At 56.5% G+C, this 23,505-nt stretch overlaps 1 protein-coding gene across 2 annotated transcripts in view; it reads left to right on the top strand.

Annotated features, from left to right (window-relative positions):
- The window catches only part of TIE1 (tyrosine kinase with immunoglobulin like and EGF like domains 1), a 66,228-nt gene extending 42,833 nt beyond the window's left edge, over nt 1–23,395 (top strand). For both annotated transcript variants that reach the window (XM_067567860.1, XM_067567859.1), the window contains exons 6-23: nt 2,550–2,690; nt 3,450–3,578; nt 4,361–4,506; nt 4,937–5,081; nt 6,101–6,259; nt 7,447–7,584; nt 8,216–8,506; nt 11,539–11,829; nt 12,748–12,941; nt 13,189–13,399; nt 14,063–14,173; nt 14,350–14,540; nt 15,650–15,763; nt 16,132–16,202; nt 16,666–16,706; nt 20,063–20,159; nt 20,527–20,626; nt 21,429–23,395. In XM_067567860.1, coding sequence (XP_067423961.1) covers nt 2,550–2,690; nt 3,450–3,578; nt 4,361–4,506; nt 4,937–5,081; nt 6,101–6,259; nt 7,447–7,584; nt 8,216–8,506; nt 11,539–11,829; nt 12,748–12,941; nt 13,189–13,399; nt 14,063–14,173; nt 14,350–14,540; nt 15,650–15,763; nt 16,132–16,202; nt 16,666–16,706; nt 20,063–20,159; nt 20,527–20,626; nt 21,429–21,500 — 2,642 coding nt within the window. In that variant the 3' untranslated portion in view covers nt 21,501–23,395. The remainder of the gene's footprint in view (nt 1–2,549; nt 2,691–3,449; nt 3,579–4,360; nt 4,507–4,936; nt 5,082–6,100; nt 6,260–7,446; nt 7,585–8,215; nt 8,507–11,538; nt 11,830–12,747; nt 12,942–13,188; nt 13,400–14,062; nt 14,174–14,349; nt 14,541–15,649; nt 15,764–16,131; nt 16,203–16,665; nt 16,707–20,062; nt 20,160–20,526; nt 20,627–21,428) is intronic.
- The last annotated feature ends 110 nt before the right edge of the window (nt 23,396–23,505 follow it).

The raw sequence follows: 23,505 nt of genomic DNA, 5'->3' as shown, positions 1-23,505 counted from the left end.
CTAAATGGCCTATTATTATCTGGGTCATCTTTCTTGCCCATTTTGAATATTGAATATTGGCACAACATATCACTCTTCCTGTCTTCTGGAATTTCCCCAGTATTCCAAGATTTATTAAAAAAAAAATTAACATCAGTGGGCCACAGATCTCTTCAGCCAACTTCCTTAGGATTCGTGGTGCAAATTTTCCAGGCCTCCTGATTTATATCCTCCTCAGTTACTAATAGATGGGAGAGTATTTCATCATCCTCATGAAATACAAGTACATCATCCTGCTTCTTTTCAAATACTGAACAAAAATATTTATTGAGTGTTTCTGCTTTTTCTGCATTATTATTAACAGTTTTACCCTCTCCATCCAATTATGTGCCTATCTCATTTTAGGATATCCTAATATACTTAAATTCTTTCTTTATTGGTCTTAGCTCTGCCTACCATGGATGCTTTCCTGATGTCTTTAGCTTCCTTTATCAATTATCTACATTTCATACCTTCTGATATACATTGATTGCTATATACTTGACTTTTTTTCCATTTGTTATACATTGCTTTTTTAAATTTCTAATTGCTGCCTTCATTTCCCCTCTCAACCAGAATGGTCTTTTTAACCAAAGTTGTCCTCTTTCATTATTGTGGAATCATGTATTTTTGGCCATTTAATAAATTCTTCTTAAACAACTCCCAATTTTCATTCACATTTTTCTGTCTACATTTTTCCTCTCAATCAATTTCATTCATAATTCTCATTTTTGGGAAATTAGTCCTTTTGAAGCACCAAGTGTGTATATTGCTAGAGCTGAGAAAAGTCCCTCTGACTGTGCCAGCGATTCTGGGAGGTGGTGAGGAGAAAACAGCAGGAATCCTGCCATTGAGTCAACCAGACTGAGTGTAGATTGCTTTTGCAGACCATAGGGTCCCTACTCAGATCAGGTGCTGGATCTGCCCATGGGATGTAGTGACCTCATTGTCTCTTCACCTGGCAGGTACACAATCCCCATAGGCCCATGAGGAAAGGGTGCAAATCACAATGAGTGGTCACTCAAAGCTTCAGCTGTTTGCCTGGTATTTGCCAGGTGGGGTCCTCTAGCCATGGTTTGTATTACATGTCACAGCACCAAGGCTTCAAAGCTGTGCTAGAGAAAGGATGGGGACTCAGAATGTGCCTTCCACTGACACTGGGAAAAGGGATCCTGGCAACCTTTCTCCATTCCCTCCCTTCCCCAGCATGCCGAGGAAGATTCCACAGGACAGAGCAAGAGTGACTGAATGTGAGCTCCCGTTGCAGTGCTGTAGCTTAGATGGTGAATGTGAGCCTTGAATGTACTAACAAGAGATTATCAAGTAGGGAGATGATTTTTACATCTTTGCACAGCGTTAGTGAGGCGGTTACTGGATACTTTGTCCCGGTCTGGTGTCCACACTTCAGGAAGGATGTTGAGAAACTGGAGAAGGTTCAGAGAAGAGCCATGAGAATGATTAAAGGATCAGAAAATGTGCCATACAGTCAGAGACTCAAGGAGCTCAATCTGTTTATTTAACAAAGAGAAGTGGGTGACTTGGTCACAGTCATAAGTACCTACACAAGGAAGAGAAATGTGATAATAGAGGGCTGTACAGCTAACAAAAGGATAACAAGATCCAGTGGCTAGACGTTTGAAGCTGGACAGGTTTATACTGGACACATATATGCATTTGCATTACTGACAGTGAGGGTAATTTACCAGCAGAACAATTTACCAAAAGTTTGGTGGATTCTCCATCACTGCAAATTCTTAAATCAAGACTGGATGTTTTTTCTGAACATTACAACTTCCTCTAGTTTGAACAGGAATTAATTCAGGGACGTTTTCTGGCTTGTGCTATGCAAGAGGTCAGACAAGAGGATCACAATGGTCCCTTTTGTCATTATAAGCTGTGACTGTAGTCATGCTGGCCTGGGCACAACAGACTGGGTTCTCATAATAGATCATCTGTTCACTGTCCCCTGATTTGAGATCTCTTGTGCCAGCAAAATGTCAGCTCTGACGTGGGCTGCTCCATCTTGGAGTTTTATGCTGATAGCAAGATTGTGCTGTGCAGTAGCCGAAGCCGTTTCTTGTCTGGGTCCATTTAGCTTAGCCGTGTCTTTAATGCCGTCAAACCTGCCCCTGGCTGTGTCTCAGGCCTCCTTAGCAGTTGTTTCTCACTGTCCTGTCCCTGTGAGTGGTTGTGCATCCCCTGCTGACGCGCATTTTACACCATTATATGTTACACGGGACTGAGGCTGGAGTCCCCCACTTGTAAGGGCCGGCACCATTCTGCTCTGTCTTGTGGAACTCAGTAGACTTTTGTTTTCAGCAGTGTTCTGGCTCGGGGCCTCCCCAGTTCCCCAGAACTGTCCAAAGACCATTGGTTTAGCTGTTAGTGCTTCCTGTCCGGCTGTGTGGCTTGTCCGGCCTGTGGGGGTGGCAGTTCACTGGGGCGATGCCAGGCCATTTGGAAACGGTGAGCCATGAGCGGCTCAGTGCTGGCAGCGGCAGGCGAATGAAGGGAATTGTCTTGTTTTGAAGCCTGCAGGGAAGGGAGGTTTGGACGTAACTGCCAGGAACAGTGCAACAATGACCAGGGCTGCAAGGGGCTGAGCTTCTGCCTGCCAGATCCATATGGCTGCTCCTGTGCGTCCGGATGGAGTGGCTCACAGTGCAGCATAGGTACAGTAGCTGGAATTACCTGCCTTCCTCTCCCCCCCTGCTAGAGGATATGTCTGGCTGTAGCCGGCCAGTCTGGGTTCCTCCTATACATAGTGGGCCTGACCTTTGTATTTCAGAAGGGAGACACCGCACACGGGGACCTGGGTCTGCTCTTTAGTAGCAATGGGGCCAAGACAGCCCCTTCCCCCCACATCCACACACTAGGCTCTTCTGTTTCGCTGTGGTTTTTGTCTCATGCTGAGTCCCCTGCCTGCTGTGCAGCATTCGGGGCACAATGGTGCATCTTCTCTGGGGAAGCCAAGAACTGCTCATGTCTCCACGTGCAGCCCCTGGCAAACCGGGCACTTGCACCGGCCCCAGCCCATCACCCGTACAATGAGCCTTGGGAACAGGAACTTCACAGCTTTGATTGCAGCAGAAAAAAGCAAACAAATCTTCTCTGCTGCATCCCCATCTCCTCTCATCCCCCATGTCCCTGGCCATCCCCATAATGTTCTCCTGGACCACTGGGGACACAGTGGGGCTGAAGGAGAATGGGTGCGGTGTGCCTACCAGTGGAAAGCCCCTGAGCACACCTCACCACCTGGACTGAAATACACGAGAGCTCCGGGCAGCAACTCCCGGCTCTGACACAGCATTAGTCCCTTGGGGAATCTGAGTCTGAGGTTGCTATTTGTGCTCGCTCCTTGTACCATCCCGAGGCCAAAATCCTGAGCCGTTGTCTGGTGCTGAACTGTGGACTCTGACTCTTTCCTCCAGCCTGCCCTCTTGGATCCTACGGCGCGGACTGTGCCCTGGAGTGTCACTGCCAAAATGGAGGCACCTGCAACCGCTTCAGAGGTTGTGTTTGCCCATCAGGGTGGCATGGGGAGCGCTGCGAGAAATCTGGTAAAGCTGCCCTTGGCACAATACCCCTGATCAGCCTCGTGCCCAGCACTGCCAGGCATTGCCAGCTGTGCTCTCCTGTCCCAGGCCTTCAGCCAGTCCCAGCCCCGCAGTGTCTGCGCACCTCCCAGCCTGGAAAGCTGGGGCCAGAGCCAAGCAATAATGGGCCTGCCTCAGAAACTGCACAAGGTCAATGGATGCAGAGGTGCTGACCCAGCCTGGCCCTGGCCAACAGTGACTGGGACAGTGCCTCAGTCTGGAAAGCCACCAAAGCGTGGCTGGTTTGCAGCCTGGCCCTGGGGCGAGTGAGACAGTGCTGCAGCACCATGAGCAGGATCACCAGACACCAGTGCTCGGGCAGCCCAGCCCTGTCAGGGGCATCTCGGACCACAGCCCTTGAACACTTGCTCGGTGTGCAGAGCTGTCTGTCTGGGCAGGTGCTGGCTCCTGCTCACCTCCAGCAAGGGAAGAGAACTGGGAGGGAAGAGATGAAATGGTGTCAGCGGAGAAGGAGGACCAAACCCATTGGCCCATCCTTGCTGGGACTTTTACCCGGAGCCTGGCGCAGTCACTTCTTCAGGGGCTCTGAACCTGTGAAGGGGGACGGTGGCTCTGCAAAGCTGCCTTGAGGACCCCACAGGAGCACGGGGGGGGGAGGGGCAGAGCCCCTGAAGACATGGATGACCCCAAGGCTGCCTGTAGCAGCCTGTCTGACTCGGGGGGGGGAAAGAGGTTAGGTCGGGGAGCAGGGCTCATGCACTAGGCACTGCTAACTGTGTTCCCAGATCGCATTCCCCAGATCATCAACTTGGACACGGAACTGGAGTTCAACCTGGCCTCCCAGCCTGTGATCAGCTGCATCGTCACGGGAAACCCGCCCCCGGTGCGAGACAGCATCGAGCTCTGCAAGGCTGACGGGACAGTGCTCACGGTACCCACCTCCCTGCCATCCTGCCCGTCCTGCCTGGGCCCCGCCCCCGGGCTCCCTGGCCCCGCCCCCATCCTGCCCGGGCTCCCTATGGCACGTCCCCACAGTCTGTTGGCTCCATCTCTATGCCCCCCACTGCCCTGCTAGGGCTCTCTGTGCACCCCCACCCTGCCAGGGCTCTGTGCATAGTCTGCCCCCGAGGCTGACTAGGTCCAGCGGGCCAGCTCCCTCAGCCTCACAGCTGGTATTTGCCCCAAACCCCTAGGCCAGCGTAGCCTCATCTAATGTAAACATGGCTTCAGGCCAGGAGTGTAGCAGCATCCCCCTGCCCTGCCCCGCCCCGGTCATCTCTCTTCCTGCCCTTCTCTTTGCGGCTGTGCTCGGTGCCCATGGCCCTAGAACGGGCTGAGGACAGCTTCTCTCTCCCACACAGTCGAGTAAAGCCATCATGGAAACAGACAAAACCACCTTTGAGTTCCTGGTGCCGACGCTTACTGCGGCTGACACGGGCCTCTGGGAGTGCCGAGTTTCCACCAGCGGGGGACAGGACAACAGGAGAGTCAGAGTCAATGTCAAAGGTGAGAGGCACAGGGAGCCGGGAGGGAGACGCTGGGGTGTTCAGAGCAACTAGGGAGAGGTTGAGTCTCCACCGACTACACTGCCTGGAGACTTCCATCTCCCCCACAGGCCAGGGCAGGCTCCGTGGGTCTGGGCTCAGCACAGGGAAGGTCCAGGACCGCCCTGTGTCTCTGGTGCAATCAGCATGGCCCAGTGGCTATTGTGTTGTCTCAGTTACAAGAACGCAGCCTGGGCTTGGCCACTGCATCTTACTGTCTCTTGCCCTTGGCCCCCTGTGGGAGCCCAGCCACTCTTGGGCCATCTCACTGTTCCCAGCAGGAGTTCAGTTCACTCCTGGAATCCCTTGTCAGTCCAATTGCCTCAAGTCCCTGGCGGCATTCTCACCTCTGGTTAGTAGCAGAGAGCAGCCGTGCAGGGCAGGCCTGCAGTGTCTGTGTGCCCCCAGCCAAGGGGGTGGAAAAGGAAAGGACAGCCACTACGCCGGGCTGGGCTCCCCTGATACGGAGCTCACTGGCAGTGCCTCGCAGCCTCTCCTCCCAGGTAATGTTCCCTCCTCTTGCAGGAGCAAGCATCATCTTTTTAGGCTCCTCTTCTTCAGCTTGTGTCCCATCATGTAACCACGGTCCCGCAGGATCAGGAAGGTTCCTTGCTTGAGTGTCTCCTCGTTCCCAATCACGGGCAGGCCCCAGCAGCCTCTCCTCTTGGCAAGTCCCCACCTGCAGTAACAGACTGCACCGTTTTAAGCTCACCTTCTCCAGGTGGAACAGATTCTGCACATGCACCCAGCTGGCACTGCCTGAGTGCAGGAGCCTCGTTAGCCTTTCCGCCAGCGAGATGAGGGCATGTCCCGGCGCAGTGCTGGTGACAGAGACTCTGGGATGGGCTCCCCCTAGACTCTCTGCCAAAGGAAAGGATTAATACCAGCCTAGCATGCGGGCAGATGTTCCCAGAATGCTCGTTCCTTCTTCCTTCATGGTTGGTTGGGTTTATTCATGTTGGTTCTGTTCTTTGCCTACAGTCCCCCCAGTGCCACTGAGTGCCCCGCGGCTGCTGGCCAAGCAGAGCCGGCAGCTTGTGGTGTCCCCGGTGGATGGTTTCTCTGGTGATGGACCAATCGCCTCCATCAAACTGCTCTACAAGCCCAAGGACAGCCCCTCGCCTTGGTCATCCATCGTGGGTAAGAGAGTCTGCTTGCTAGGGACGCCTGGGGCAGGATCGAAGTCAGAGGGGCGACCGCTCTGCTCTTCCGTCACGGCCTGCAGGACTGAGCTCCCCCCTGTATTTGCCACTGCTCCGGGTTTGGTGTCCTGCTCAGATCTGGCCACAACTGACTTTACCACAAAGAAACTCCTACCAAAGGGCGGCCTGAGCCAGCTGCATATGATGCAGCCAGCTGCTGCCACTGCTGAGTTAGCAGGTCAGTAAAGCCTGTGGAGACTCTCCCAGGCTGGGTTAGAACCAGCAGAACCATTGCTGCTTAGAGACTGACAGGTGATGTCGCATTATGACAGCTCAGACCCCACTGCCAAGGTGCCTGGCTGATCACGGGCCAAGGATCCGTGCTCCAGAAGCTCAAACCCTAACCAGGGAGGGATAGGGTGGGGGGGGCTTTGCGTAGCTTATGCAGTTCTCCCCTCACCCCACCCTTGCAGTTTTCCTTAGTACTGCCAGGAGATCCTCTCCCCTGTTTCCAGCTCCAATCCACTCTGCCTTCTCCACACTCAGACACATCACAGGGAATCTCTGCAGGCCCTTTCGGAGACAGCAGAGTGTGTGACGCTGCAGGGATCGTGTGCGATCTCTGCAAGGCCAAGACTGCCGCGAGGGTTTTCCTGGGACACAGGATAGGGCATGGCTGCCCGAGCAGGAGGACTGGCAGGATGCCCAGGATCAAATGTGCTGCTCAGTGAAATGCCTCATGTTTCTAGGGCTAGGAATGGTGCAGAGCCAGATTCTGCTCTTAGCTCTCGCACCAAGGTCGCTGGGCATGGGACTCTCCAAGCACTGACTGCCAAACAGTGTGTTCCTGTAGCACCAGGAGAAATCCGGAGTCCCAGTGGGAATGTCTAACTGGAGAAGCACAGGGGGCAGGCTGACTAGCGGGCAGCGATGGGATGGGGCTAAGATGTTTGTTCCCAGCTGGTCAGTGCGGCCAAATGTCCATGTTGCACATTGCTAGCATCTGGGCCTAGGGAGCTTTCAGGAGGAAGGAGGCGCTGGGTCAACCAGGGGCATCCTGCTGGCAGTGCCCAGGCCAAGATGGGCCCCCAAGGAGGAGCCGTGCTGCAGGACAGAACGTGGCCAGGCAGCGCAAGGCCTCAGGTCACACGGCTTTGGTTTAACATGATCCTCTGTGCTCAACAGTTGACAACAGTGAAAACATCACGCTCATGAACCTCCGGCCGGCCACCGCCTACCTGGTCAAGGTGCAGCTGGCTCGCCCTGGTGACAGAGGGGAAGGTGCCATGGGGCCACAGGCGGTCATGGTGACAGAGTGTCAAAGTAAGTGCCTGGCAGGGACAGGGCACAGGAAGGGACAGCATTCAGGAAGCAATACCACAAACGAAATACTAGAGAGTGAGTGCGCCTGGTCCCCTCCCTCCCTCCCCAAAAGCCGCCAGGACGAGAGCTGGGAGTCACTGATTGACACGGCACCAGCACCTAGAATCCCCAGGCAGGGGTCCAGGCCCCTTGTACTGGGACCTGCACACGTGGTTTAATTCACAACTAGCCATTTGTTCCAAGAATCTCATGTCATTCACCCTCTTCGGAATCACCCCAACGATATTTAACCCTGTCCAGTCCAGGTCATCCTAGCCCAACCCCAGTTTTCTTTGAATTTCTCTGATTTGATCAACGTTGGAACTGCTCTGTTCCAGCTGCACTGAGAGTCCTGGCCCACACTGGGTCCAGTCTGAATTTGCTGGGGAGTTCCCATCACCCATTGCTATCCTCCCCCTCAGGATGAGGGACTGATACAAGCAAAGGGCTCTGCCACGCCCAGGAGCCTGGAGCAGCAGCCTGAGGCCCTGCATTCCTTCGGGAGGAGGGAGAGGATTGGCCCACGGTGAATTTGCTGTCTGTTTTTCACAGAAGTTGGTCCAGTAAAAGATATTGCCTCACTCTTTAACAGAACCCACAGCCAAGCCTGTGATCGAAGGCTGGTCCGTAGAGGGGAAGAACACGCTTCACGTTAACTGGAATGTACCAGATAATTATGAGCCAGCAAATGGGTTTGTTGTACGGCTCTTGGACTCCGCAAAAGTGCTTGTGCGTGAGATTAACATAACCTCCATGCTTGTGCACTCTGCCCGCATCCCTAGCCTGCAGTTCAACAAGGAGTATGGCCTGGAAGTGTTTGTCTACCATTGCACAAGCCTGGGCCCTCCATCCGACCTCTACACAGTCATGATCAACAGCAAAGGTAGGTAATCAAGTGCCCAGCCTGCACCTGCTGCTGCCCTGCCCTGCCCTGCCCTGCCCTGCCAGGATCAAAGGGACGTGGGCCAGCTCCTCAGCAGGAGTGGATTAGCCTAGTCCCATTGAAGTCAACGGAGATCCGGCCCCTAGAATTTGCCACCCCAGGTCAGACTGCTGGTCCATCGGGCTCTTTGCCTGTTTACGTCAGTGACAGTGGCCAATTCCTGATGCCTCAGAGAGAGGCAAACCACCCACGATGCACCTGGCTAGTCATACAGTTGTGCTCAAGGCAATAGCTCCGAACGACATGGGGAGGGGAACGCTTTCCTGGCCCTCGCAGTGATCAGCTTGAGGCTCATTCCTCTGTCCTGGGGCTGTCTGCACTTAACCTGCTCCAGTGGCACTGCCACAACACTTCAGGGTAGGCACTGCCTACGCCAGTGCAGGCGTTCTCCATCACCTCCCCCAGAGGCGGTAGCTAGGTTGACGGGTTAGGTTCTCACACCCGAGGGGTGTAGCTGTGCTGATGTAAGTTCTCAGGCAGACCAACCTTAGAGTCTCGCCAGTGTAATTAGTCATACAAATACTATCCAGCACCTCTTGCAGTTCAGCTGCATATGTCACTCTGCCCTGCAGCTATGCCTCCCACAGGCCGATTTCCTGAGGAGGGAAGCATTGTCGCCTTTTCTTTCTTCCAAAATTGTTTGGCACAAAGTGCTTCCTGCTGCACAATCCCGTTCTATGGCTGCTGCCTGCCCTCTGCATGTACAGCACCTAGAACAGCATGGCCGCCATCCCTGATTGCTACTCTAAGACAAATCCTCGTCCGGGCAGGGGTTAGCCCAGATGACCCTTGCGATCCCTTCTAGCTCAATGGTTCTTGGACTCTGTGAAATGACGGATAGCACAGGCCAGGGAATTTCACCTGATGGTTGCTGCACCAAGCCAGTAACTTGTGGATAAAATTGCTGCGGTTCCTTAGCCTTGTGTCGTTTGATAGCACTAAGATGACAGCCCTGACAATCCCCAGTTTGATTCTTTGCAGACACAAGAAGCTCATACCTCCCTGGTGCCAGTGCGCCAACCTCCTTGAAGTTACCCCATCAACCCATAGGTCCCACGGGCAGAAGAGACCATCTAGTCTGACCCCCTGTACAGCACAGGCCAGAGACCTGCCCCCAGATAACACTGCTAGAAAACAGCCAACCCTGAGTTAAAAATGGTCAGTGCTGAAAAATCCATTGTGACTCCTGGTAAATTGTTCCAATGCTTCATTACTCTCACCATGACAAATTCACACCTTGTTTCCAGTCCGAATTTGTCTAGCTTCAACTTCCAGCCGTTGGATCATGATAGACCTTTCTCTGCTAGACTGGAGAGCCCATACTTAAATATTGTTCCCCACGTAGGTACTTTAAGTACCAAGCAGGACTGATGCAGTTTGTCTTTGGGGCATTGACTTTCCCTATTGTTTGGAGAAGGAACTTTTCTACAAGTCCCCTCACTTAAAATAAATGGCAGCGAGTTGTCCCCAGAGCATGTGCAGAAGTGGGGATACTGCTCCCTCTTCAGCTAACTGCGCTTTGGAGAGGTTAACCCTCCTGCTGCCAAGACCAGTGTCCCTGGAGCTGCCAGTAACAAAATTCTGCGTCCCTTTGGAATACTGTAATTAGACTGTGGAGCTCTGCATGAGATTGAGCCCAAGAATTTAGGAAGATTCAAAGAGGGATTGGACATTTATATGGTTAGCAAGAATATGCACAGGTATCACAGTTAATCTGTAAAAAGGTTTTGGAAGGGAAATAAAGCCCTGCTTTGGGGCTTAAGCCAATCTCTGACCATTAGGGAGCAGGATGAGACCTTCATGGAGGACACACTACCCCACATGTGCCTGGCTGATGCATCTGGGCTGGCTATGGTCAGAGAGAGGAGAGTGGGCTCGACAGATCTCAGGTCTGACCCAGTCTGCTATCTCCTCTCTTTCTGTGGTGCTGGGGAAAGAAATTCAAAGTAAATTTAGAAAATGACCTGCCGTTGAGGAAATCGTGGGTCCTGTCCATCCTACGGATGGGGTAAAGGGAGGCACTGGTCAGCTCCCACCAGACCTTGCCTCCGCCTCTGTCCCTTCTAACTACTTTTGTGTTGGTGCTGACCCAGGAAGGTGGCCATTGCTCACCCTAATAGGAGTAGGAAACATGCCCTGCTCTCCCTATCCCACTGATGCCCCCACACCCTATTTTCTGTAGCTGTTTCTGCACATGGCATCCAGCTGCCTGAGGGCTCAGCCCTGCACTGCAAGCCAGGAGTGTCTGCAAAGCGTTGCCAGTGCCCGAAGGAGCCCTGCCATTTAGTGCGGAGGCCAGGAAGATGAGGCTGAGGCTGCGTCTACACTAGGAGTGCTTTGCCAATCTTGTTCTTCTAGTAGTGCTGTGAGCACGGACACAGCTCAGCCCAGCAACGCTGCACTCCTGCCAACATGGCTTATTCCAGCTCCTCTGGCTGAAACAGGCTCTACTGGTAAAGGTGCAATTTTGCCAGAATAATTGTGTCTATGCTAGAGGCTTTCCCTGGCCCAGCTACGTTGGTCAGGGATCACACCCCTTCACGCCGCAGACCAACATGTATCTGTGTGTGTGTGTGTCCGTGTGTGTGTTTTTAAATGTGGCCTTGGCATGTCCCAGCATCCCAGCGGGGCACCCTCAGGCTGCTCTGTCCCCTAACCTCCGAGGTAACAAGTCATATGGGAGTCCAGGCTCCCACTGCACCTCCTTTCTCTTCCTGCTCAGACCCTTCCCTTCTTCGCCAGAGCTCACAGGGGAACCTGCCTGTGGGGCGATCACACTGCTCTTCCTGCAGTGTTTATTCTGTTGTGGCCCATTGCCTAGTCACCCCTCTCCCACACGCACACGTGTCCCTGGCATGCACACCCCTTTGCCTGCGGCTGAGAGTGAGTGCTGGGCTCAGCCGGGCCCTGGTGCCTCCCACGCTGAAGAGGTTATCTGTGGTGCTGATTTTTCCCTCCTCTCCTTGTCCCAGGCCCCTCCTCCCCCAGGTCTCTCTCCGCAGAGCCCCTCGCTGACACCGCCATCAAACTCAGCTGGCAGACCCCTGAGTATCCCAACGGGGCCATCACTAAGTACATTGTAGAGCTGCAGCAGCTGGGTGGCTCCAGTGAGCCGCAATGGGTCGACACAGACAGCGGAGGGGAGACCACGAAGATCATCTGGGGGCTGAATGCCAGCACGTGGTACCAGTTCCGTGTCCGAGCCAACTCCCACGTACCTGGGGAGTGGAGTGAGCCTGTGCAAGCGGAGACTCTGGGGGACGGTGAGTGGGATGATTCAGAGACACACCAGGAAAGAGCTGAACTGAGTGGGGCATGCAGTCATCATCCATCCCGGCAGCTCTGCCGACTGCTTCCCGGAGCCCCACCCCAGCAGGAGGCCTCGCAGGTGCATCCAGGCCGTGCACAGGGCCATGTTTCCCGGGAAGCCCCGCACCGGTGGGCATTCCCAGGCACAGGCAGCTTGGGAGGCTCCTCTGGAATCTTGGCTGTGTCCAGCCCTGCAGAGAGGCCAGTTAGTGGGTGACGTGAAGTGCCCCAGAGCGTAACCAGCACTGGTTTGTGACACACACACCCACCATATCAGCTGCGAACCGACTGGAGCTGCTCCCTGCCGCACAGCTCTGGTGTCTGGAAACAGCAATGCTCCATGAGGTGGAAGGTTGTCTCTGGTGCAGGGGAAGGGAGGCAGGGCAGAGCGGAAATGAGCACGAGAGAGAAACTGATGGTGCCAAAGAGCAAGGCGGGAGAGGAAAATGGTTGGAGAAAAGAGACGGGAGGAAATAACAGATCAATGGGACTGGGGGCAGGGAATGGCAGAGACTGCAGGTGCGGTAAATGCCCTTTCCAGCACATCTGCACCATGAGGAGCATGCAGCGCTTGTGCCAATCTGTGTCTGTGTAGGTGCAAATAAGCTGCATCCCTCAGGCCCGGGCCAGGTGCTGTTCTGGCTGGAGTCGTGCAGTGTGCTGCCTGGGGCAGGTGAGCTGCAGAGCCCGGAGAGCCCCGGGTCAGCTGCATGGCACTTGCTACTGGGCTGCGGTGCCTTCCTCAGCCAAGGAAGAGAGGGGCCTTCGCAGCGCATGGAGCAGTGAAAAGGGCTACGCTGGGCTTGAGCGGCAGCATCTGCTGAGCTGGGCACAGCCATGAACAAGTTCTCTGTCCCCCTCCCTCCCTGCAGGCGTCTTGAGCCAGGTGCCCAGCCTGGAAAGCCAGGATGTGCCGCCCTCAGGACTAGACCAGCAGCTGCTCCTGGCCATCGTCGGCTCGGTGTCCGTCACCTGCCTCACCATTCTTTGTGCTCTCTTGGCACTTTTCCTGATCAAGAAGAATTTCTTTCACCGGCGCCGTACCTTCACCTACCAGTCTGGCTCGGTGAGTAACACTGCCACTGCCTCTGCCCCTGCCCCAGCAGACCCCATCCTTGGCCCGTACCCAGGCTCCCTGACTCTCCATGTCCCAGCCTGATCTGGGTCATGACCCATAATCTCTAATCCTAACGCCCCTTGGGCAGGGCAAAGAATGCCTCGACCCCGCCCCCGGCCCTGCTCAGACAGCAGGGCTGGGTTCCTCTGGTGGGCCAGAGGGGATGCCAGAAACCTTTAACTTCACCGTTTGTCAGGGGGAAGAGACCATCCTGCAGTTCAACTCCGGGACCCTGACCCTGACTCGCCGGCCAAAGCCCCAGCCTGAGCCCCTCAGCTACCCCATCCTGGAGTGGGAGGACATCAAATTTGAGGATATGATCGGGGAGGGGAACTTCGGGCAGGTCATTAGGGCAATGATCAAAAAGGACGGCCTGAAAATGAACGCAGCCATCAAGATGCTGAAAGGTGAGCGCTGCATGGGGGGATGGGAGGGAGGGAGGCAAGGGGACTAATAACCATGTACCCACCCGCAGGGAAACCAGAGGGCTGACTGAGGATCCCTGCACCTTAAGCTGGGCCCTAGGGCCACGCTGGAGTTTGCTCCAGATATCGGGACAGACTCAGCCTCGAGCAGCTGAGATACTGGGCAGCCACTGAGCTCACACTAAAGCCTTCTCCTGGGGCTGCCTGACGGCATGCACCCCTGGGCTCCATGGGACCCATGTCCAAATCCAAGAGTGCCCAAGGCGTGTCCCCAAACGGTCTGAACGGGAGTAGCTTGGATGCTGGGGGGAGGAAGGGGTGGGGTCGTGGTGCTCCCGACCGGGAGGGCACCTGGCAGGGGGGTGCTGGAGGTTTGCACCCAGCAGGAAGCACTGGGGGCTGGCAGTGCTGGAAGTTTGGAGGGCACCTTGGGGAAGGGGCCTGGGGCCGGTGATTTGAGCCTGGGGGAAGGGGGAGTGGTGCCCTACGCCTGGTTTTCCGATCGGAGCTGCCCCTTGTCTGAGGCGAGGCGGGGGCACTGTAGGGCTGAGGAGAAAGGACGGAGTGGGACTGCAGAGGGCTGGGGGCGAATGGGAGGGTGTCTTGGGCCTGGCCCTGCAGCGTCTGATCCTGGTTTGCTTTCAGAATTTGCCTCGGAGAACGACCACCGGGACTTTGCAGGGGAACTGGAGGTGCTGTGCAAACTGGGGCACCACCCCAACATCATCAACCTGCTGGGGGCCTGCGAGAACAAAGGTGGGTGCTGCCCCCGCTTTGCTGTGCTGGGCCCGTCTCTTTTCCCTGCTCTTCCTGGGGTCCCTGCCCTTCTCCCCAGACCTGCTCTGCTGCTCCCTTCTCTGCTGTGAGCCAAGCCCTGCCACCCTGCCCGTGGCAGGACACTGAAGGCTCTGTCTCCGTCCTGCATCCCGCAGGCTACCTGTACATTGCCATTGAGTATGCCCCCTATGGGAACCTGCTGGACTTCCTCCGCAAAAGCAGAGTCCTGGAGACTGACCCAGCTTTCGCGAAGGAGCATGGGACGGCATCGACCCTCACTTCCCAGCAACTCCTCCAGTTTGCGTCCGACGTGGCCAAGGGAATGCAGTATCTCAGCGAGAAGCAGGTGTGTGCACTCCCCGGCCCTGCTTTCTCTGCGCACAGCCCAGCTGAGCGTGTGCGAAGCTCTGCCACAGCCAGCAGCAGTGAGCACCACCAGGCTCCATGGAGTGCGTGTGCACATGCATGTGCGAGGGGTGCCAGTAGAACCAGGAGCTGAGGCTTATGGCTCCAGGATCTTCCTGAGACACACCAGCCACGGCCACCAGCAAGGTGGCAGCACAGCCTGCCTGGCGCGAGGCAGCGTCACCACTAGCCCCAGCACCGCACTTTCTGCCACCAGGAACACAGAGCTGGGGAAAAACTAGCCAATGAGTGTGCATCTCTCCCAGCCATCTGCCTTCTGATTGGCTGCGATGTGTCTGTAGGTGGGGGGCGGGAATGGGGGAGCTGGCGCCTGGCGCTGCCTGCTCCTGCTCTTGCCTGCAGCCTGCCCCCATCTGGACACAGGGCTGCGGGGTGGCCAGGTGCCGTCTCTGCTCTGACCCACAGCGGGGCAGCAGAGGGAGGCGGGGAGGCCCTCCCTAAGCCCCACTGAAGCGTCCTCCCAAACTCAGCTGCCCGATGACGTGGGTGTAAGAGGCCCCTGGTCTCCTCTTCTAAGGGCTGCCGCCAAGCCCAGCCCTTCCAAGACACAGCAGTGACCACCGCTGAGTCCAGGCTCCTTTTCTCCTCCCTGCCACGCAGCTCGGCTGCCTGCCCTCTGCCCGCCAGCTGGCGCAGGGGAGACTCCCCAGGATCCAGGGCAGCTGATGAGGCGTCACTGCAGCCTCAGCTTCCTTGGGAGCAGCAGCAGGTGCCCAAACGTGCCCAGGGATGACGGCTGTACCTGAACAGAACAGCTTTGTCCCTCGGCATCTCCAAAGTGCGTAGGCCAGGCCTGCTGGCATCTCCGCGTTCCCAGCCGCAGAGTCCCGGACAGTGAATGCTGTGTCGATTCCCCACCCACCTCACGCCAAACCTCATCCCTCTTCTGCGTCTTAGGGTGTCCCCTGTGCAGCAGAGCGGGGGTCCCGGGGCTGGGAATAACAGGAGGCTGTGACAGAGCTGGGGCCTGCAGCTTGTCTGCAGGAGGGGCCACGCAGACCCAGCCCTCACTCACCATGGCCGTCTCAGTTCATTCACAGGGACCTGGCAGCCAGGAACATTCTGGTGGGGGAGAACCTGGCCTCCAAGATCGCCGACTTTGGCCTCTCTCGAGGGGAGGAGGTGTACGTGAAGAAGACCATGGTGAGTCCAGAGTGAGGAGATCTCCACTGAGCCCTTGGCAGGTCTCAGTGCAATGCTCTAACCCAGCAACTCGAATTGCTGGAATCGCCCCTCTGGCTAGTGCAAGATTCCTCCTGTCCCACAGCAAGGGCACGAGTCCCATCTGCACCGTGGTTCCCGCTGCCTGGATGGCTGGATCGGGGCAGCTGTTCCCTAGCCCCACTCTCCCCACTTGGTGGGGGACACCTGTACCCTAGCCTGGATCTCCCTCCCCGATTGGGTTGGGAGTGGCTGTTTCCTACCCCACTCCCCAGTGTCTCTCTTTCCCTGGCCATGGGGGTGGGCATTTCCCCTCTACTCTGCTCATTATAGTGTGTCTTTTCCTCCAGGGCCGCCTGCCAGTTCGCTGGATGGCCATCGAGTCCCTGAACTACAGTGTGTACACCACCAAGAGTGATGTGTGAGTCCTGCCCCAGGGCTGCGGGGTACATATTGTACGTGGGGATTAGTCCCCGGCCAACACAGGTGGGGCTCCTGCCCCTGATGTGGGGTGAGCTGACCCCTCCCTGTTGACACAGGAGGGGCTCCTGCTGCTCCACCTTCCCAGTGCCTTGTTCCTAGCCTCCATCCCATCTCCCCTCGCAGCCCCAGGCGCTCTGCGCTCAGAGCCATGGATTCCTATTTGTTACAGGGGCCGCATTGTGCTGGTCTTGCTCAGACACAGTGCTAGCTCTGAAGAGCCTGTCCCCATTTCCAGTGCCCACCCCCAGAGCTCCTGTCCCTGGGGCAGTTCCAGCCCCCTCCCAGTCCTGTCCTGGGATGAGCCCCACCGACAGCCAGACAGACCGACAGACGTGCCAAGTCCCACGAGCTGGGCTGGGAGGGAGGTACTGCTGGACACCCATGGGCTGCGTCTCTTTCAGGTGGTCGTTTGGGGTGCTGTTGTGGGAGATTGTCAGCCTGGGTAAGTACCAGCCCAGAAGGTTCATCCACAGGCTCATCCCTTCTGTCTGTGGGGTTCCTGTGGGTCCTGCATGCATGGCACAGATGTGTCCAGCTACCCCATCCTCCCTCCCTCCCTCCCATTGCGCTAGCAGGCAGCTCTTGGCTCAGGCATTGACCCAGTGCGGGAAATGCTGTCGAACAAGTGACTCCGGGGCAGCGAGGAGCATTGTCGGAGTGCTGCCCAGTGGAGGCTGTGAGGGCATGGCAGTGCCAGCCAAGGCAGGGACCAAACACCTCTTGGGGCAAGGGAGTCACTCACATGCCAAGGAGCTGGCACAGAGGCTCCCTTGAGGTGCCTCCTCCTGGGGCCTTGGCATTTAGAGGTGCTCTGAGTGCGACAGCAGCCACAGGGCTTTGGTAAACCCACCCCCTCGAGGGGCTGTCGCCAGGTCGCCAGAAGAGCTCGTCCCACGACTGAGCTTTGTTTACACCGAGGCCTAGGCAGCTGCACTGCCTCTCTCGGAGTGTGAACGTTCCACAGCCCTGAGCAGTGTCGCTCCATCAAGCCACGCTGTGGTGAAGTCCAGGTCTCTGCCTGTTTTGGGTATGTCTGTGGCTCCACCCCCATAGCGGCTGAGCACCCCCTGCCAGTGATAGGTTTATCCACAGGGCTCGGATCCCCATTGCACAGATGGGAACAGAGGCGCAGGCCCTCGTGGGCATTTAGGCACCTACCTCTCAGGGAGATCAATGGCTAAATGCCTTTGCGGGTCTGTGCCAGAGCGACTAGGGGACTTGCCCATGGTCACCCAGGGAGCTGTGATGGACCTGAGTCCTGGGCCCGAGCTGTAGCGACAGGGTGAGCCTCTCCTGAGTCAGGCTAGCCCCGACAGTAACTCCAGTGTTGAACATGTTCCCAGGGCGGTGGGGTCCCGCTACAGCCGCCTAGGACTGGCCCAGCTCCTACCATGGCCCCAGTGTGGACTGCCTGCGCTGGTCTTTGTGGGAGAACACACAGTCAGCCAGGCAGCAAATGCCTTCTAAAGTGATGGAGCTGAAAGGAGCCACGCCGGGAGTGCGCATGTGAGCAGAGCAGGATGTCAGGGGGGGCAGTGCCCGGCCCGCTGACTGTTCCCTTGAGGGAGGTGACTGGTTCCACCTCAACCAAGCCTAACTGGTGTAGGTCTGAGTATGGCTGGAGACTGGATAGCCCTGGTGTGTGTGGGAGAGTCTGCACAGGGTGGTGTGTGGGATGGGACCCTGCACACTGTGGAATGCCCGCAAGCTGCATGGAAACCTTTTAAAAACACCATAGTAAGAGGCCCTACCTATATGTGTATCCCGAATGTAAAAACAAAACAGCACAGTAAGATGGCCAAAAAAGGCCATCCTGGCTAAACAACAGATGAAAAGAAGCAGTTAGAGGCATCCTTTAAGAACTGGAAGTCCAATCCTCCTGAGGAAAATAGAAGGGACATAAATACTGACAAGGCGAGTGTATCTGTATAACTAGGCTGGCCAAAAAGGAATATGAAGAGCAACTAGCAAAACTAACAGCAAGGGTTTTTTAAAGTGCATCAGAAGCAGGAGCCAGCCCAGCAGTCAGGGGCCGATCCGGGTCTAAATGAGCGCTCAAGAAAGACAAGGCCATGCAGAGAAGATAAATGAATTCGTGGCATCAGTCTTCACAGCAGAGGATGTGAGCAAGATTCCCACACTTCAGACAGTCTTTGTAGGTGACAGGTCTGAGGAACTGTCCCAGATTGAGGCGTCATTAGAGGAGCTTTTGGAACCAATTGATAAATTAAGCACTAATGAGTCACTAAGGCCTTGTCTATCCTAGAACCATAAGTCGACAGGCATTATGTCGACTGTCAGCCACCACTATAATTACTGTAGTAGCTGATGTCACACTGCTCTCCTTGGTCGGTGGAGTGCATCCTCACCAGGAGCCCTTCCACCGACTTAAGGGGCAGTGTGGGGCGCTGAGAGACTCGTAGGACCGGGCAGGATGGCGACGCGCAGGCGGCTGGAGCCCACCTCCCAGCTGCCAGCCGGGGCATGGGCAGTAGGAGCCCGTCTCCCAGCTGCAAGGCGGGACCAGGCGGGAGGCAGGTGACAGCCCAGCTCTGAGCCCAGAGGCAGGTTGTTGCAGCCCAGCTCCAAGCTGGAACCGGGGCTGCAGCTGGCTACCAGCTGTGATGGGGAGGGGAGAAGTCCCCATGCTGCTGCTCCAGCTCGTGTCTGGGACTGGGAGTCAGGGGAGGGAGGGGGAGCCACCTGTGGCTTGCTGGGCTTCTCCGTTTCTTGCCTAACAGAGCAGTGACATTGACAAGTCTGACAGCCCCTCCACAGCTCTTAGGGGACACAGTGTCTACACTGCCACTACATCGCCCTCGCTCTGCTGACAAAAGCCCTAGTCCTCTCATTGAGGTGGTTTTATTTTGTCGATACAACGGCAGTTTTGTCGGCGGGAAGGTGAGTGTAGTGTGTACACCAGCACTGTTGTATCAACAAAAGCTGACTTTTGTCGACAAAACCCGCTGGTGTAGACCAGGCCTAAGACCAGATGGTATTCACCCAAGAGTTCTGAAGGGATATGAAACTGCAGAACTAATAACATCCACTCAGTGTGCAGCGGCAGTCAAAAAGCTACCAGAATGTTAGGACCCATTAGGAAAGGGATAGATTATAAGACAGAAAATATCGTATTGCCACTATATCAATCCTTGGTACGCCTACACCTTGAATCAAAAAAGATTTTTAGAATTGGAAAAGGTACAGAGAAGGGTGATAAAAATGATTAGGGGAATGGCACAGCTTCCATCTGAGGAGAGATTGAAAAGACTGGGACTGTTCATCTTAGAAAAGAGATATGGTAGAGGTCTATAAAATCATGACTGGTGTGGAGAAAGTGAATAAAGCAGTGTTATTTACTCTTTCTCATAACACAAGGACCAGGGGTCCCCCAATGAAATTACTAGGCAGCAGGTTTAAAACAATCATAGGAAGTACTTCTTCATAGAATGCTCAGTAAACCTGTGGATGCTGTGAAAGCCAAACATATAACTATGTTCAAAAAAGAACTAGCTAAGTTCATGGAGGGTAGGTCCATCAATGGCTACTAACCAAGATGGTCAGGGACACAGCCTTATGCTCTGGAAGCCCCTACACGTCTGACTGCCAGAAGCTGAGAAGCTGAGACTGGATGATGGGCTGGATGGATCACTCAGTCAATTGCCCTGTCCTGTTCCATCCCTCTGAAGCACCTGGCACCAGCCACTGTCACAAGACAGGATACTGGGCTAGACGGACCATGGGGCTGACCCAGTGTGGCTGTTCTTATGAGTGTGTGTGCTGCCCCTCTGCCCCCAGGAGGAACACCGTACTGCGGGATGACGTGTGCCGAGCTCTATGAGAAACTGCCCCAGGGATATCGTATGGAGAAGCCCCGCAACTGTGACGACGAGGTGTAAGTGGGATCTGGCTGTCTCCGGCTGTGCCTGCGGGGACCAGGAGAGCAGGCTGGGCCGTGGTTGTGGCCATGGGCCCAGCCACACACAGGAACCGCTTTGCACAGCTTTGCTTGTTTGGTCTCTTGGAGGGTGGGCTGCAATGTCACACGATGTAATCCCTGTATACTAGCTGGGGTTAGACGGAAAAATCAGCAGCCTCCCCACCCATGCCCCTGCTGGGCTCCCTTTCCATCTCCCGCCCGCTGCAGCCTGGTTATCCCACCAGAGCAAGGCCTCAGCTGGTTGCCACCTTCCCCTGCCAGTGTACCCCTCCCCCATGTGCCCGCCTGCTTTGACACCTGCCTGCTGTGCACTCTCTCCTAGGTACGAGCTGATGAAGCAGTGCTGGCGAGACCGCCCCTACGAGCGCCCGCCCTTCGCTCAGATCTCCGTGCAGCTCAGCCGCATGCTGGAGGCCAGGAAGGTAGCTAAGAGCAGTAGCCTCCGGCGTGCTCTCCAGGGCGGTTGGCTTCAGCTCTGCCCCTCGCTTGCCGCTGTGCTCAGGCCCTGGGGCATGGAGCCTGGGGGCGGCCAGGAGGGTCGTACGGGGTGTCCCCTCACAGTTACTGCAGCTGCAGGGCTGTAATGAGCTCTTCCAATAGCCAGGCCCTTTCCCTGGCCATGCCTGGGTTGGGAGTTGTGGGCAGTGATGCAAATCTGAGGACCTGCTCTGATGGTGGGGAAATCTAAGCGCTTGCATCCTTTCTGCCGGAGGGGCTGGGGGCTCCGGGGAACAGGCTCTGAGCTCTGACACACGCCTGAACTGCGGCTCATCCCCAAGCAGAGCCCAGGGAGTGTGGCAGCAGGACAGTGCTAGCTGGACTAGGCAGGTACCGTGGGGACAGCCCTGCCCCGTGGGGACAGCCCCACTCTGCCCAGGGGATAGCCCCAGCCTGCTGGGATTGACTGGGGACACCAGCTCTAATCCCCGGTCTGACTGCAGGGGCTCTGGGCGCAGCACTGCACCCTCCTGGCTCAGGGAGGAGCAGCTCCAAACTCCAGCCCAGGCCCAGGGGCACAAGCCCAACCCTCCCTCACTAGGTTCTCAGCCCACGGCGCATGGGTCAGACCCGCCTCAGTGTGGGAATCACCAGGCTGCACTCGGAGCCATCCGGGGTCCCGATAACAGGACCGGTGCGTGCTGGGGACCCGAGTGCTGAGCTGCCCCTGCTGCTGGCAGGATGGTCTAACCCTGCCCCAGCCTGACTCTGTCTCCCCCCAACCAGGCCTATGTGAACATGGCCTTGTTCGAGAACTTCACGTACGCTGGGATCGACGCCACAGCAGAGGAGGCCTGAGGGCGAGCCGAGCCCAGCGCCGGGACCCTGTAAATAATACACACCCACTCGCCGCACTGGGACACCCGCTGGCATAGGCCGGGGAGGGGCACGGCCTCTGCCCCACAGGGAGAAAAGCCGTAACTGGCCTGCTTCGTGGGGAGGGCCGCGTGGAGACAAGGTCCGGGAGCAGGAACCTGCCTGGGGGCAGCTCCTGGCTAACACGATAGCCATATGCTGCAGCCAGGTCCCTGGCCGAGCTGCAGCGTCTGCCCCCAGCTCTCAGCCAAGCCTGCTCTGCACTTGCTGAGCCCTCTGCCGACGGCCAGGCCCCTGTCTCACCCCCGGCCTCCCCATTCTGGGCCATTCAGAATCCTTGCTGCAGCCTGGTGCCTTGTGTGGCCGAGAACCATGGGCAGGGAGGTCTGTCTCCCCTTGAGCCAACGGACACGGTGCCTCCTCTGCAGCCCCCGGGGAGGACGTGGCAGCAGCCCTTGGTGCAGCGCGAGAGGCACAAAGACTTGGCTGGGCGAAGGATAGACTTGGAACAGCACCAACTGTTAAGCCGCTCCCCCACCTCCGGCCGTGGTGGTCCGTGCATGGCTGCTCTCGGGCTGGCTCGTCACCAGGGGGCCTGAGTCCGGGCTGGCCGAGCTGCGTGAACATCGCTCCCAGGTACTGGAGACTGTCTGGGACCGGACAGAGGCGGGGGGTCAGAGAGGAATGAGTCCAGTGAAATATTCCAAGTTTGCCCACAAGCTCCTCTCTGCCCTGCCAGAGCCCCGTGGCTGCTGTGACGTGTGCTGTACATGTAATAAATGAAGTCAAAGGCGCTGGCTGGCTCGGGGATTTCGGGGAGGGGGAGGGGCCTTTCCTCTCTGCCAGAGAAATACAGATTTTAAGTCTAGAAAGGACATTGAGATCAGCTCGTTTGACTGCTGCTAGGGGACACTGGCTCGGATGGGCTCTGGGGTGGCTCAGGGAGCAGGGAATGAGACCCTGGTTCTTGCAGTGCTGGTGTCTGTGCTTTCCCTGGCCTGTGATGAGGACGTCAGGGTCCTGGGCCGTCACAGGAACACGGAATTTGCCAGATTCAAGCATGAGCCCATCACTCCCAGTATCCTGGCTCGGGCAGGGGAAAGCAAAATAATGAAAGAAAACCCACAATGCACTGGGCTGTTGGGCCATGCTGTCTATGAATGCAATTCCCTCCTGCCCTCTGAGGAGACCATGGATGCTCTACAACATGAGAACGGATTCCCCTGAGGTCAGCTTTCTCGGTGAGTGCCCATGTCCTGGCTGCTCGCCGAGTTTTCTGCCCGCTTTCAATCCAGTTGTGGTATTTTTCTCCTGCATGGCAGGCAGCAAAAAGCCAGTGACAATGTACTGTTTGGAAAACCACATTCTACAGCATGTGTGCTCTCTGCATGTGGGCACAGGGAAACCTGAGCTGGGCTCTGCTCACTGGGAGGGGGCTCCGAGGAGGAGTAGCTGTATGCTGATGCTCTGCAAGGGCACTCAGCCTCTGCTCTGGGAGGATAGCACGGAGCACATGCCCTGTCCCAGTTGCCTGGTGTGAGATCCGTACGTTTGGAGGAAGCGGCAGCCTGGGCTGGTGGCCCCTGTCTGCACAGCGGAGTATCGCCGCCCTCCTGGCCTGTGCGGGTCAGTGAAACGGTGTGTCGGGAGGGTGCGGGGATGACCGTCCATTCTAAGGTGACACGACATGTGAAATCTCCACGGGACTAAACCATGCAGCATTCCACTGCCAGACAGAGCCGCTTTGCTCCAGGGACATGGAGCAGCCTGGCCGCCCGGTGCTGGGCTGAGTTTTTAATGACTGAATAGAGGAGGGGTGTGTGCGCATGTGCCACAGGCTCGGCTGGGCTGGTGTGTGCAGTGACCATCTCACACAACGTGCATGTAACGGGCAGCTAGTCCCACAAGTGCTGCCTGCAGGGACCAAGTGTGCACCCTAGACGCAGGATTCCCTCCCCAGTGTGCCCCCTTCTTACCCACCACCCAG

This window comes from Emydura macquarii, unplaced genomic scaffold, assembly GCF_026122565.2.
Source record: "Emydura macquarii macquarii isolate MOO-44397 ecotype Brisbane River unplaced genomic scaffold, CSIRO-AGI_Emac_v2 contig_2805, whole genome shotgun sequence".
Classification (NCBI taxonomy): Eukaryota; Metazoa; Chordata; order Testudines; family Chelidae; genus Emydura; species Emydura macquarii.
Note: the sequence above shows the minus strand (reverse complement) of the source record. Positions and strands in the feature narration are given on the sequence as shown.